Source organism: Schistocerca piceifrons, chromosome 6, assembly GCF_021461385.2.
Source record: "Schistocerca piceifrons isolate TAMUIC-IGC-003096 chromosome 6, iqSchPice1.1, whole genome shotgun sequence".
NCBI lineage: Eukaryota > Metazoa > Arthropoda > Insecta > Orthoptera > Acrididae > Schistocerca > Schistocerca piceifrons.
Window position 1 is genome coordinate 30,043,791 of NC_060143.1, and position 16,364 is coordinate 30,060,154.

The 16,364-nt window shown below is 36.1% G+C and overlaps 1 protein-coding gene across 1 annotated transcript in view; it reads left to right on the forward strand.

Moving 5' to 3' along the window:
• LOC124802831 (dynein axonemal heavy chain 2) overlaps window positions 1–16,364 on the forward strand; it is a 1,031,222-nt gene that overhangs the window by 692,284 nt on the left and 322,574 nt on the right. The window contains 1 exon segment of the mRNA XM_047263843.1: window positions 48–193. Coding sequence (XP_047119799.1) covers window positions 48–193 — 146 coding nt within the window.

Sequence of the window (16,364 nt, forward strand, 5' to 3'; positions counted from 1 at the left end):
ATTGTATTGATGTTGTATACTTATCTTATGTCTTATGTTGATTGTAGGAAAGACTGAGAGATGCTGTAGCAAGGATATTTGCTACAATCCATGATTCTGTTTCCAAGTGGTCTAAAAAAATGCTGATTGAAATGAAGAGGCACAATTATGTCACACCAACAAATTATTTGGAACTTGTTGCTGGATATATTTCGTATGTTTCATGAATTGAGCTGTTGTTATTAAAATTAATTTTTTCTAACTGTGAATATTATCTAACTTCATAAAACGTAACTTAAAAATTATTTAAAAAAGGGAACTTTAGTTAATATTACTAATGGAGAAATAATATGTGACAAACCAAGTCACAGTATGGAGCTCGCTTCTCTTAGAACTGTGGTGTGTGTGTGTGTGGGGGGGGGGGGGGGGGGGGGAGATCTGTAGGGTCATTTTAGACCTGAAGGTCATTATTATATGAAAATTAAATTAATTTTGACAGTTTTATGTGCACTCTTTGATTTTTAATATTACTCTGTGGTGGTTGTGCTGTTTGTATATGAGGGCTGTTCAAAAAGTAAGGTGACTTTTCAAATTGCATGGGCAACATACATTTGAATATTGATCTTTTTTATTGTTATGTTGGTATACATGTCCTGAACATATGCTCACAGTTTCAAGTGTACAGCATACTTCGTTGGTTTTTGACAGAGAAAGGCTAGACGTGTTTTACTGTACTCGGTGATTTTTGATTACTATAAAAAATAGAGTAAAGAATTTGCATCAAATTTTGTGTGAAAAATGGTATCAGGTGCTCTAAAACACTTGAAATGTTGACAGTAACATACGGTGAGTCAGCTCTAAGTAAAAATAAAATGTTTACAAGTGGCACAAGCTCTTCTAAGATGGCCAAGAAGATGCCAATGAGGAACCTCACTCTGATGCCTCTGCACATCAACAGCAGATGATAATGTCAAAGCTGTGAAGAAAATTGTTTCAGAAAATTGTCAGATTACTGTAAGAGAAGTTACTGAGAATGTTGGCATATCGGTCAGCTCATGTCATGTAAATTTTTTTTTTTTTTTTTTTTGGGCATGAGACGTGTCAGCTAAGTTTGTTCCAAAACTTCTCAATTTGATCAGGAGAACCATCACATGAGAATCACTCGTGAACTCTTGAATGACATCAATGATGATCCTAATTTGCTCAAAAGGGTCATAACTGGTTACAAAACATGGATTATGACGTTGAAACTAAAGCCCAATTGTCCCAATGGAAACATCCCAGAGAGCCAAGACAAAAAAAGTAAATCGAGTTTGATCAAATGTCAAAGTTTTTCTCACTCCCCCCCCACCCCCACTTATCATTGCGTAGTTCATCATGAATTTTTGCCTCCAGGTCATACGGTCAACAAGGAGTATTACTTTGATGTTATGCGCCGTTTGGGAAAAACAGTACACAAATAAGTCCAGAATTGTGGAAAAACCATTCATGGCTTTTCCATCACAACAACACACCTGCCCATTCATCATTGCTTGAGAGAGACTTTTTGGCCAAGAAGCAACACGACACTCATGCCTCAGCCACCATATTCACCAGATTTGGCCCCCTGCGACTTCTTCGTATTCCCAAAAATGAAGAGACCTATGAAAGGACAATGATTTTCAACGACTGACGACATAGAAAATGCATTGATGTAAGTACTCGAGGCTGTACCAAAAAGTGCTTATGAGAAGTGCTTTGAGGATTGGAAGAAGCATTGGCACAAGTGTACTGTATCTGAAAGGTATAACTTTGAAGGGGACAACATGAATATTGATGATTAAATAATATTAGAGAAGGAAAGTTGCTACTCACCATATAGCAGAGATGGTGAGTGGTGATAGGTACAACAAAAAGATTCACACAATTAATTGTGTGAATCTTTTTGTTGTGCCTATCGTGACTCAGCATCTCCACTATGTGGTAAGTAGCAACTCTCCTTCTCTAATATTGTTACATTACATCCTGGATTTTCCATTGTTTGATGATTAAATAAATATTTTTTCATAAAAATATAAAGTCACTTTACTTTTTGAACAGACTTCATACGTGTAGTCATTGTAGTAAACACACTGATTTTTTATTTAATAAAACATTCTTTTTACAAAGCTTATCATCTTAATAATACTGAAAAATACTCCGCAAAAATGTTATGGGCTGATATATGAAACCAATGTCTTGTATATTTTAAAAATGGACGTTATGTGCAGAAATCTGGAGTCAGTTCATGTTATATGGGTGTTGATTGTTGTCCTCCCCATCCTACTGATCATTCACGAATGATTGGACGTGAAAATAATTCAGCACAGAATTTTGTTATGGAGGTATATTTAGTCCACGTTATAGGAAAGTCTCCTTCAGATCTTATGAATCTGGATGATTCTTGGAAGAAAAGAGACAGAAAAGCACATTCCCAGACAAGATCAGTTATTCCCATATAAGGGACACAAATACAGTAGCAGAAGGCCGGACGGCCCTGGAAAAAGACTCTGAACTCACACATAGAGTGGGTTCACTTAGAACATTAATAACAATCAAATTAAATAAATGCAAGTCAATAGGCAACTATTGTGATCATATCAAAACAACCACATTTAAGTAAAAAGAAATGAAGTTCCCGGTGAGTGAAAAGTGGGTAGGAACTTTGCTGCTGACTGAATTACCTGATCATTAACTATTTATGATTATGGCCCCTGAAAACAGTGGCATACATGTCATCACAAATTCTATTAAAATAACACCACAACAAGACTGGAAGAAACAGTCAGTCTAATATCAAAATAAGCAAGATAATACAAAAGTTTATTATTAAATGCTACATGTGCAACAGAGTGAATCACTTTGCTCTAGCAGGGGAGAAAAAGGAGGAAGGTTGTTCAAAACTAGCAAAGGATATTCTAAAAATATATTGGACTTAGTACCATTCCACTTTGAATAATTTCGGTGTACATGCCGAATTTTTTTAAATTTCTACACAACACTCTGCTGGTGTAGCGGAAGATGAAGCTCCAGGAAAGCCTTACCATACAACCTCCGAGCAAAGCAAGCAAAAGAGCAAACACCACAATGCAACATAATAGGGTAGTGTGAAGTAACACACCGTAACTTCAAAAGCCAGAGTGCCAGTGCAATAATCAAATGTTGAAGAAAGACCTGAGCTCAGTGACCCAGAATAATTATTGAACCACCACAGCAAGGAGCACTGGCGCAATCAATAAAAGAGGGAAAATTCACTCATGCAACCAGAGCCACTGCATCATAGGTGTGGGCTCGGCTGATGTTTGATACTAACTTACCTAAGGAGTATTGGTCTGAAGCTGTGTCTACAGCTGCATACCTATCAAATTGTTCTCCATCCGTCACACTTAAAGATAAAACACCATAAGAATTTTGCTACAGGAGAAAGACTTCTTTGTCATGCTTGAGGATTTTTGGTTACGGTGTGATGTTTCACATCCCAACACCCCACAACAAGAAGTGGTATAAGAAGCCGAAGTAGCTGACATTTGTAGGCCACTGCCAAGCAACCAAAGCCTACTGATTCACTGATAGGGAGACTTGCCACATAATTGGCAGCAGATATGTAAATTTTCTAGAGGATGAGAATTTCCCAGGTTCAAAGGTTGAGGAACCTAAGATCACCAATGTATAAGGATTGGAACAAGGAGCAGTTCTTCATGGCATCAAAACTTCACATACTGAAGAAGAACTGCAATCATTAGACAGTAATAATAACCCTTTTATGGTTTTGACAGTGATCCAATTTAAACTGAAGCTCAACATGAGGAACATAGAATCAAAAAATGGATTGTGTAGTTCAACAAGTGGTTACTCCTCAAAGGCCGAGCAGAGAACCAAAACTCAAGAAAAGGCCAGACCATTTTATTTACAAGAAGGACTTCCAAATGAAGCCACTGATGTCAATGAGGCCTTGTAAGGGATAAATAGGGAAGAATGGAAAGAAAGCAGTGAAGGCAAAATTATTTCTAGTTTGTAATGACACATTTGAAGAGGTAGAGCTGTGCAGAGGACATAAACCTTTCAAGACTATGTGGGTATTAAAAATAGATCCTAGGACTGGCAGTATACCAGAATCATTTAAGGCATGACTAATGATTAAAGTGTGCTCTAAAGTTAAAGGTGTTAATTACCATCAAACCTTCACACCATTGTTTAAGCATGTATTCATTAGATATTTCTTATGTAAGATAGCATGAGAGAACTAGGAGATTGACCATGTTGATATCACCACCGCATATCTCTATGAAAAATTGATGAGGTGTTGAGAAAACTGGAAATGAACAGACAAAAACTGATCCATGTATCTATTCTCATAGAAATGGCACCAAACTAGTCATTATAACTTTATACATTGATGATATGCCAGCATTCTCAAATGACGGAAATGTTTTGAATCATGTCAATAAATCTTTGATGATATTTTTTTAGATAAAAGATGTAGGATCAGTGAGCCAATTCCTATGTTTATAAATTACAACAAATTGTGAAAAAGGAAAAAATTTTGATCTCTGAGATTTGTTATGAAAGAAAAGTGGAAGAATTTGAAATGAATGAAACCAAGCCAGTGAAACACCAACCAAACTCAGTTTGGGCCTTGAGGCAGTCAGATCAACTTGTATCAAAGTATCTTATCAGCAGACACTAGGAATTTTTATGTATCCACCCCAAATCTTCAGACTTGACACATGTTTGCTGTCAGTCTTCTTAGCAAGTATTACTATGGTTTTAAAAAGATCCATTGGCTGCAGTTACAAGATGTTTAGATATTGAAAGTGAACCATTTGCTGTAAGCTAGAATTTCCTAGAGATAGCCACAGAGAAATAGTGGCCTTCAGTGACACCGAATGGGGAAGTAAAACCAGTGGCAGCAATCCCGTGACAGATTCATGCGTAAAAATGCAGAATTCTTTAATTTTGTGGAAAAAAATAACTACTGCATTCTCTACTTGGGTAGCTGAATATATGCTTTTGGCACCAGCTGTTCAAGATTTACTAAGCTTAAGACAACTTGTGTCTGAGATAGATCCAAGTAGTGGCACACAGTCACTTAAAATATGTCGTGATAAAGGAACCATTCCACATGTTATTAGTACTGAACATCTGCCTTCTGAAGAGATGTTAGCTGATGCTTTCACAAAACACCTAAGTAATCCAAGATATGAACCATGTGTAAGAAACTGTGGCCATGTGAAACAAATTAGGGAATGACTGTTCATTTGAACTCTAAATTATGTGTTGACATCAACCAGTTTTCTGTTTACTCTTTAACTTGTTACTATTACTATGTGATTGCTGTGATGTTTATATGTATGTAGTCATTGTAGTGCACATACTGATTTTTCATTTAACAGAACATTCTTTTGCGAAACATTCACATCCATTGTGCTGAAAGTGGTCAGCAATTATCAGATAGTAAGAATGGAAACAAACTAGCTGATTGATAGTACTAATTATTTATAAAATTTTACTTAATTTGAATTATGCTTTACAGTGTACCCTGTGTAGTATATGCAGCTGCTTCTTACTTTTATAAATAACTTGTGAAATTTTTGTATCTGATGAATGAAAACAGTTACAGCTTCTCTAAAATTGCCTGTGCAAAAAATATAGTTACCTATTACATGACGTAGAGTGATACAGACAACAGAAAAAGGCAAAGATGTGCACAAGGTGTTTTTTAAAATTCATTAGTATTTAGTGTTTGCTTTTGAGTGCCTAACTTTCTCTGGAAACAGTGGCCATCATTTTCAAACTCTTGTAAACTACCTTACCTGTTACATTCCATGTGTAAATTAATTTTGTTATCACAGAAAGAAATTGCATTGATACTATTGATTATGCATTTTAAGCCTGTGTTCTGTTGGCATATCATTTATGTAATACAGCAGTTAATTGGCTTTTGTGTACAATTTCCTTGCTCTCCCTTCATGGTTGAGATGTTGGCATTTTTACAGGTTGTAATAGTTTCTTAGGATAAAAATGTTTCATAATTATTGACCAGAATTTTAATATTGTTTAAATTCATGTCATCGTCTCAACAACTACATGTTTGGTCACACTAGGTTGTTATTTGAGATATATGTGTGAACAAATTACTGTTGGAAAGAGCAATTTCTCGTGTTTTACATGGTTTCTGCTAGGTAGCAGCACTTCAGTTCTAGTGAAAATGGTGTCAGGACAACAGATTGCACAGTATTTCAGGATTCATGATCATAATGCAGTATCTTTCAGGTCCATCCAGGGTAATATTATTTCTTCTTCCAATATTTCAGCTCATAAACTTACAGCCATCTCTGAGATGAGACACTGGCAGAATGTAAACCACTTGACACAATACTGTGGTGTAAATGCATGTGCATCAGAGATGACACTATCAGCAACAAGAGCATCAATCATAGACAAAACAAGGAAATATCACCAACTTGACCTGACATTGTAAGGAGAAAGAAGCACACTTGCAAGATATCAGCCCTAGCAATTGACCCCTCATAAAAATTGGGCTATAATTCTCATAGTTCGTAGTTATGACCTTCCTAATGTACAGCTTTAAATTTTTGCATGCACTGCTTGTTTGACACTTGCTCCGCCTCACTGCAGCTGCCTAATGCCTGAGCTTGAAGAATTGTACAGCAGAGTGACAACCAGAGCCTCCTATTCATATGATGTTGAACCTCATTTCTCTTCCCTCATCAAGATTCAAGATTCAAGATCTTGAATCTTGAATCTTGAATCTTGATGAGGGAAGAGAAATGAGGACGTGGACACTTCGGCTGAACATGTTTTGAAATCTTGTTTAAGAACACAGGTTATTCAACATGAAAAATAGCCAAGTAATATATGTATTATGTCAACCTCATGAACATAAACATTCAGTATTATGTTAACAGTATTATCAAATTAATGTTCTGCAACCATATATATATGACTCAAAATTAAAATGAATAAACCTAAGCAACTGAAAGATTATTATGAAATGCAAGGTGTATCAAAAAGAATCATCCAATTAAAAAAAAAAAAAAAAAAAAAAAAAAAAAACGTAACTATTATGTTATTTGAGTTAAGTGCTTGAACAACATACTGATGGAAAGAGCAAACTCTCAAGTTTTACATGGTTCCTGCTACATAGTAGCAGTATGTGCCTACTTCAGTTCTAGTGAAAATGGTGTCAGGACAACAGAAACCATTTTGTATTGTACCTTTTGCGCAGTGTGGGTCAGTAGTAACTTTTCAGCATGACATTCATACTGGGTATGGTGTGGATCCTCCTACAGCACAGAGTGTTAGACGATGGCATGAACAATTCTGAGAAACAGGTTGTTTGTGTAAAGGCAAATTGTTGGTGCATCCTCGAGTGCCTGACAAAGGTAGCAAATGCATCCACCATAATTTCACAAGGAGTCTGCAGAAATCCATTCACCATGCAGGTCAATAGCTCAAAATGCCCCCCCGATGTCCACCTGGCACGTGTTGTGTTGACGTTTACACAAAATTCAGCTACTGCAAGCTCTTCATGAGGGTGACAAACAACAACATGTGGAGTTCTGTAATTTCTTTCTTGGCAAGATGGAGGTTGACAGTTTTTTTCCATGCTTGGTGTTTACGGACGAGACAATATTCCATTTACGTGGAAATGTGAACCATCATAATGTGAGAATATGAGGTACAGAACAACTACATGAAGTTGTACAACATGAGACGGACTCTCCAAAATTTAATGTGTTTTGTGCAGTTTCATGGGAAAAGGTGAGTAGTCTATTTTTCTTTGCCAACAACACTGTTACAGGAAGCATATATCTCGATATGCATAAGAACTCCCTTTTCCCACAGTTGGAGACTGATTTGAATGACCTCATTTACCAACGGGATGTGGCACAACCATACTGGCATCTGGAAGTGCAGGAATTTTTAAATCAAAGGATTACTGAACAATGGATCGATGACAATGGATCAAATAATTCAGTCTTACATTACTGGCTTCCAAGGTCACTGGATCTGACTGTATGTGATTATTTCTTGTGAGGCTTTATAAAAGACTGTTTATGTGCCTCCGTTACCAACAAGAATGAATGAAATGAGACATCGCATAACAGCAGCTTTGGAAGCTGTAACTCAAGACATGCTCACTGCAGTGCGGGAACTATTTGAATACCGCATTTACATATGCCGTGCATCTCAAGGGGGCATATTGAACACCTATGAAAAGATATTAAAAAAAAATTTTTTTTGTTTCCTGTTCATCAAAAAACAAAATTCATTTTACATGTTTATGAGTTTCAGATTCACAGACGTGCCAATTTGGATGATTAGTTTTGATACACCCTGTATAGTTAAAGGTTTTTTAATTGCGGTTTAATCATGCCAGTCATGTTGGCACATGTATTTTATTTTAACAGTGCCAGCTTTAAAATTGAAAGAAAATAATGCCAAACGGGGATGTTAGTAATAAAATTGAGCTGAGATACTTCTTTTCTGGTACACTCAGTTGTTTCATTCATTTACACTGTATTTGTGAGTTGTAACATAAAAATGTTGGGAACAGAAAGATCCCTGACACTAGTTGCAGGTTAGAATCCGCACACTTTGACACTGAACAAAGTAAGTTACTAATGTTAGAACATTATTTCACTAACCCTTTATTCACTCCAGTGTCAAATACATTGTGCTTGGACATTAAGAGGCTGCAGTGGGGCAGAGGAAGTGACAACTGGTGTGTGTGGTTGTCTTGAAGCTCTGTATTCAGGAGTTCATAACTGCATACTATCAAGATAATGGACCTAATTTTGGTGTGGAATTGATTTCTGGGGTTGATACCTTGCAAGTGTGCTTTTTTCGTTCTTAAATAGGAGGTCAGGTTGGTGATGTTTCCTTGTAAGAGTAAAACATAGCAAGTCCAAGGTCAGCCAATTTACAGTGCTAACATAATATGTGGATTTGCGGTCGCTGTGTTTGCTTTGTTTTACTCATAGACACAAAATTTTATCTATGACTGACAATGTCATCTCAGCTGTACGTGCATTTCCTCCACAGTATTATGTCAAGTGATTTAAATTCTGCTGTAATGCTATCAGCCAAAATGTTGGAAGAGGAAATAATACTATCCCAGATACACATGCAAAAGATATTGGAATATTTTTTCTTCTGATAAAGGTACCAAGAAAAACACAATCTCATTGTTTGTGAAATATTTCATATTCTCAAACATACAATCCATGAGTTCATAGGATGCTATAAACCCCCACAATTCAGTCTTCCAAATTGTTTTACTGTTAAAGATCATAGAGTGATTAGGAATCATAACCTTCAGTTATAGTGAGTATGCCAAAATAGCAATAAGTGGTCAACTAAAAGAAAAATCAAATGAACTCATTTAACAGAGGAAAGCAATCTGGACCTGATGATAGGCTTGCACAATTCCATACAGATTATATATAGATCTTAGACCACTCGGACAGAAGTTTATTGAGGTTGCAAAAATAACAAAGAGTTCTAAGCAGTTGGAAAAGAAGCACAGGTCATTCCCATTTTCCGGAAGGGTCATCATGCAGATGTGTATAAGCATAGGGCTATAATCCTTATGTTTAAGTGTTGCAGAATGATGAAACAAGTGTTTGTAGGGGAAAAAATCACCTGTATAGGAATCAATAAAGGTTCTGAAAGTAAACTTCTCATTTTGGCTTCATTCAGTTTTGGTTTGTCAGTACAGCTTTGTCACTGAAATCTGTCAAGGAGCTCATAGGAAGATTCTAACACTGCTGTTGAACCATGATGTGTCTTTTTTAATCACTCACAACCTGGTTCAACATGTACATGTGAAAAGAGTACTGTACAATGCTTTTGAACTTTATCCATTTGAGCTCTACATCTTCATCCCCATAACTAAATATTTTATGTTGACTCCTCAGATAATTTGACAACTCTTTCCTCTCACAGTTGCTAATCAAAAATATTATCCAACCTTTCCTAACATTCGTTTTAACACCTGTAACCATTAATGCTTTAACATCTTTATGACCACCGATTACCTGCCGTAGTTATCTGATTCAGAATGTTTGAGTGTTAGATACACTGACCTCATGAGTTGCTTCTCTAACTGTTGTACTAATTTTCAGAACAATCTCACACAAAGTCCTGTCCCTGACACATTTTTACCCTGTGTCTTGCCATGAGCATTGGCATGTGCCTTTGAGTTTCTTGTATTATACGCATAGGTGTGTGTACTGCTGCTACAGAGAGAGCAAGAGCTTGAAAGCCAGCTGAAAGCTATGCACTAAATATCATTCAACTATAGATAAGTGGTTGCCTTTCCTTTATTCTGTATGTTATTCCATCCACAAATTTCCATTTTTACCATGTAATCCTGTGACTTCCTTATTCTGTAGCTGTCAAACTCGAGTAATAATAATAATTATACTTTATTCAACATTGAATGATTCATTACACATGTATAAAAACAGGTTACAATTCTTGATACATAGCACGATAATACATTCTTCTGAATACGTCATTGATTAACAAAATTATTGAAGTACAAATAAAATGGTTGCTTAACACTAATTACATCTTTTTTGAAGCACTTCTTATTCTGCATGTAAGAATGGTACTCTTCTAATGTGTAAAATGGATTTTGTAACAGAAATTTCTTTAGCTGAAATTTAAGCTTCATTGTGGGTAGGGTCATAACTTTACTGGGCAGTGCGTTGGCTATCTTTAAACCTGCATATTGTGGACATCTTTAATAAAGTGCTGTTCTATGGCTGCTGATGTAAAATTTTTGTTTATTTCTGTTATTGTACTGATACAAATTGGAGCAAGCGTTGGGCTGCAGTCTTTTAACAAGTAATATGGCTTTTAGAATGTACATGTTTACTACAGTTAGTTCACCAGGTTTTAGAAAAAAAAATCCATGGCATGATTCCTTATATTTTGCTCCACAGATGATTCTTATATCCCTTTTCTGAAGTGGCAAGAGCTTATTTAGATTTGCTTTGGTTGTTGCTTCCCACATTTCTATTCTGTAATTCAGGTGAGAGGAAAATACAGCATGGTATGCAGTCTTTGCAGAACTTGCTGATCATATTAATTGCAAATATATTCTAACTTAGACAACTTACATGCTAGAGTGTCAACATGTGTGTCCTACTTTAGATTGTTAAACTTATTCATTGCCTGTTTATAGTTTAATTTCATCATTAAAACTACTGTTGTTAAACTCCATGAGACATGTTTTACAACTGCTTACACTTACGTGGCTTTCACTAAAGTACTGAACAACTTCATTTGTCACATTATTACAATGGGTCTCTAGTCCATTAAATGATTCCTTTTTACGCACAATGGATGTATCATCCACATACAGAACTATTTTGGAATGCTGAGTGCAATATCTTATGTCATTTACATAAATCAAAAACAGAAGAGGACCCAATACTGAGCCCTGGGGCACTCGATATTTTTATATTAGTGATTTTGTATTTGTGAACACGACTTTCAGATTTAAGCAGTACAAACTGTTTTCAGTTACTCATATAAGATTTTATTAGAGTATTCCTTATTATAATAGCATGATGAGGCACTTTATTCACATATTCTCCAAGTTTTTTCTGAAGCATTCTGACATTTGTCTGGTCCATCTTTGATGCAAACCTTCACCCAGTTATTCTGCTTCACCAAATTATTTTGCTTTTAGAAGCTATTTAATCTCATTATGTATTGTTGAACTCTGTATAGCAATAAAAATGGTATTGCAATTGGCACTATGTGCATCCTTGAAATATATACTTAATCAGACTTTAAGCTTTCACTGCTACTCACATCTGGTATCAACCATCTGTTCCTAATACTATGTGGACATTATTACCTTTAATAAACACTGCTAGCTGTGGAACCTTAGCACGGACACTTCTGGTGTTAACAAATAGTGCCTGAGCCATTTCTCCTTCTGATTTGGAAGAATAAAGACTCTGCTCTATGATAATGAGGGCAATTTGCTCTTTTTTTCATTTCTGGCATGTAATTCATCTTCAGTCTTGTGGAGGAGAAATTTAACTTTAAAAATAAGAAAAACAGAAGTAAACGCACCACAAATATTCTACTCCCTTGTACGCTCTTTATGCGATGCATGCCTGGCCTAATGTGGAGGTTAACAAATCTGCATCCCAGATTGTTAGAGAATTGTCTGTCTCTGGTTTAAGCCTTCCACTCAGCTCCAGGACAGAGCAAGCAATCAGCCAGCCTATTCAGTCAGCTATCTAAAGAAATGTAGGACAGTTTAATAAATATGCATAGATCTAATTGTTTAACAAACAGATAAACTGTGTCAACAATATGAAAAGGATAGATTGCTGCTCACTGCGTAGAGGAGGCATTAAGTCACAGACAGGGACAATGAAAAGACTGCTAAGCATTAAGCTTTCAGAGAAAAAAGTCCTTTTTCGAAATAGAAAACTCACACACATTCACACAAGCACAAACCACACAAACACGTGGCTACTGTCTCCAGCCACAGGGTTCCAAGTTGGGATAGTAGCCATGTGTGTGAGTTGTGCCTGTGTGAATGTGTGTGTGTTTTCCATTTTGGAAGAATGTCTGTTTTGTCTGTCAGCTTAATGTTTAGCAGTCTTTTTCATAGTGCCTCTTCTATGCAGTGAGTAGCAATCTATTCTTTTCTTACTGTTGTTATTCCATCCTGGACTTTCCATTGTTTGATACTACTAGTGCCAGACTTACAAAAGGTAAAATTATGTTTTTAGCCAAGTGATTATGTTTAAAGCTAATACAGAACTTTAAAGGTCATCTTTACTCTGTTCTGTTACGCTCTCTTAAGCCATCTCTAGTTGCAGTGATAGGGGTATCATCAGATTCTCACAGCATGATACCAGACAAGTTGTCCTCAGGTCAACATTTGAAACTCCAGAGCTCTTACTGTGATAGATTGTGTGTTGTTACAAGTTACTTAGTTGTCACTCAGCATACCTATAAGAACTTGATGACTCAGAAAATCTATCAACAGGGCATGCACAGATGATATTGCTTCAAAGGCACTAAATGTTGTCAAGATAACAGATGGCAGTATTGACAAATTAGTGCTAAAACCCTGTTGAGAGTTGTTGGAGTTCCAGTGCAAATCAAGTGTTTGTTTTTTGTAGATACATGCAATTTTCTGTTATTTAAAAGAAAAAAATATGTTTTTGTTACTTTTACCCTGTTCTGCCATGGCAATTTACCAGGTAACCTTGCATTTGTTTTGTGATGACGGATATAGTTAGTTTGCCATAGATTTCTGTTTGTACCTGATCTGTACCTCTCAGTCCAGGCCATGAAGCCAGCCTGTTTCACCTTTCTGTAATCTGTAATAAATGAGCATTACCAAAGCCCTTAATCTTTGGAGGTCAGGTTTAAAACACCAGTGTATACTTCTATGAGTACTTTTGTTTTCCATATGCCTTTTTACTACTTTAGGACAAAATATATGTGAAGGATGAAGGATAAGCCTGTCAAAAGCTTCATGGGTATTTGTGTGGGCAGTCAGGCTTACTATTCATGACCTGAGAGAGTTAAGCCCTGTCTCATTGAGAATCCTTCTCACATTTGTTTACGGGAATTCTGTCTGTAAATTTAGTCACATTTCTTCATGTTTCAGTAGACAAACAGCATTAAAGATCTGTATTTTGTACAATGTTCTCTTTACATTAGTTGTAACATTGTCTGGACCATATAAATATTTTATCATCTTGTTGTCTTCACAGAAAATGTTATGTGATCTTTTGGTGTTCCGTTGTTATTGAACAGTGAATTAAAGTTGGCATGGGAGCTACGATTCCCTGTTACTGATTTGCTCACCTGGTTATTTCTTCACATTCGCCTATATCAGCTGAATGTCATTTCTCAAAGTGCAGCAGTTGTTGCTGGAAGTGAAGTGTAGAAAATTCTTGAAAAAAAAAATTAAAAAAAATATCTCAACACATCTCAGAAGTAATGTGAAATATAGTGCGCTCTCTTTTTACTATGACCATTCATAACAAATTCTCGTTACTTGGAACACCTCAAATGCATCAGTATTGACATTGTTAAAAACTGACAGTTCCAGATAACCCAATTGAATTGAATTTGACAGCTACAGTAAGAGTTCCTCTCTGGGTCTTGCAATATCACTGTTAATGAGGCTGCAGTAGCATCTTTGGTTCACGGGTCATGTACATTTAGAGCTCTTGTAAGGATAAGTGTTTAATTGAATAATAACAATTAATTAATGCAATATTATATCATAAATTACAAATTAATACCTGTTGTAAAGTATCAGTTGAAGATTTCACATTTATTTGCATATTTTTTTGAAAAAAAAAAAAACATTTCATAGATGTGAATTTTGGGCTAGGTTTTATTTATGTTATTGTATACTGTAAGTATTCAAGTAAGTAACCAAAGTGAAAAGTTCAGAAATAAGTGAAAAGTTCATATAGTGTAGGCCCAGTTCTTTGTTTACTTTTGTTTCATCACATACATAATACAGATTTAATTATTTCTATTTCTCCTGAAGTTTTGAATATTAATTGAGTAGTCTAGGAGTTATTCTTGTTTAATTTAGACTAAAACTAAAATTTGTTTGCCAGGAGTGAGAAATATATGACTTGCCAAGGGATTGTTAGTTTCGGAGTGTGGTGTGAGGGTTGTTGCAGTTTGTTTCATGTTGTGGGGGATCAGGGAAATAAACAAGGATCATTGGTTGTATAGGATTTACTACAGTGATAGGAAGATAGTGGAACAGGGGGAGAAGATTACTGCCCTTCAGGCCGAACTAGATAAGATAAAACAAGATCTGGAAAGGTTGAGGGGAGAGAAGGAAAAAAAAAAGAGTGGGGAAGTAACAACAGGTGCAGAAGAAATAAGTATAGGACTTACTCAGACTGTGTTGTTTTCAATGTGAAAAACACATTTGGTCTGCTGTCACAGTTGGAAACTGATGAGCCACAAGTAGAAGTAGGAGTAGACAGGTCACAACAAACTTTCAAAAAATGTTTGAAAAGTAAGAAGTCAGAGAAAGTTGTGAAGAAGAAGAAGAAGAAGAAGAAGAAGAAGAAAGTCTTGTTGTTAGGTAGTTCATAAGGTAGAGGGGTTGGCCAACTGTTGCAGGATGAACTAGGGTCAGGTTACCAGGTCGCAAGTTTTTTTAAACCTAATCCATGTCTTGGTGAGGTCATAGAGGATGTAGGTTCACTTCGTAAAGACTTCACAGAGGAAGACACTGTGGTAATAGTGGGTGAGACATTTGGGGCGCCATTACCGGCCTCACTTAAACTCTTCTGTTAGGAAAATTAATTTAGAGGTGGAATGGCTGCTTGGATCAGGTTTGGCATCTCATATTGGTGTCAATCTGTTGATTCTATCAGTGGTGAGACTATACTAGGCATGGCCTTCACCTCAACAGGAAAGGAAAGAAAAAGAAAGGCTGTTGGGGCTAATAGCAAATAACTCAAGGGGAGCCACTATCACAAGTGGTAAAGTACCAATCATTACAAGTGACAACAGCAATTTTTCAGGGTAGGGAGGGCAGAAATAAAAGACATTCAGAGACAGGCTGAAAATGACTTTCACACTGATAAAATGGGCAGCCAGAAAGCAAATTTAAATGTACACAACTCATGCAGACAGCCACCGATTGAAACTGGAGTATTCAAAAATTTACAGAAGAATTAGGTTCATCCAGTTGTAATTCAGCCAGTGCACAAAATCTTTATCCTTATTACATCAGAATACCCAAGGACTAAGGGGAAAGCTATATGAGTTGGTTGTTTGTGTCGAAGAATTCGAGTTGAACAAAGTAGTTGATATAACCTGTCTCTCTGAACATCATGTGACCACTGGTATAGATATGTTAAATGTTACAGGATTCAATTTAGCTTCTTACTTCTGTAAAGAAAATATGGAAAAATGAGGATTTCTCACATCTCATAAAACCAATAGTAAATGGGCTATCTGGTCATGACATGCAGCATTTTGCGTTAAATGTTGAAACTTGTCAGGACAAAAAGTCTATTAAGAGTGAGCACAGGAGGGTCATAAATCAGTCAAAAATTGAGAATTTTAGGAGACTGCTCAAAGACATGAACTGGGTAGATGTTTACAGTACTTCTGACTCAAATGGAAAATACAAAGCGTTCATTAATAAAGTTACTTTCTGTTTTGAAAATTGTTTTCCCCTAAAGGTAACTCAAATCAAACAGAATCTAAAAATAAACCACAGATTATGCAAGGGATAAAGATATCATGTGGGACAAATAGGAAACTGTATCTACTATCTAGGAACAGCCATGATGTTAGCATTGTAA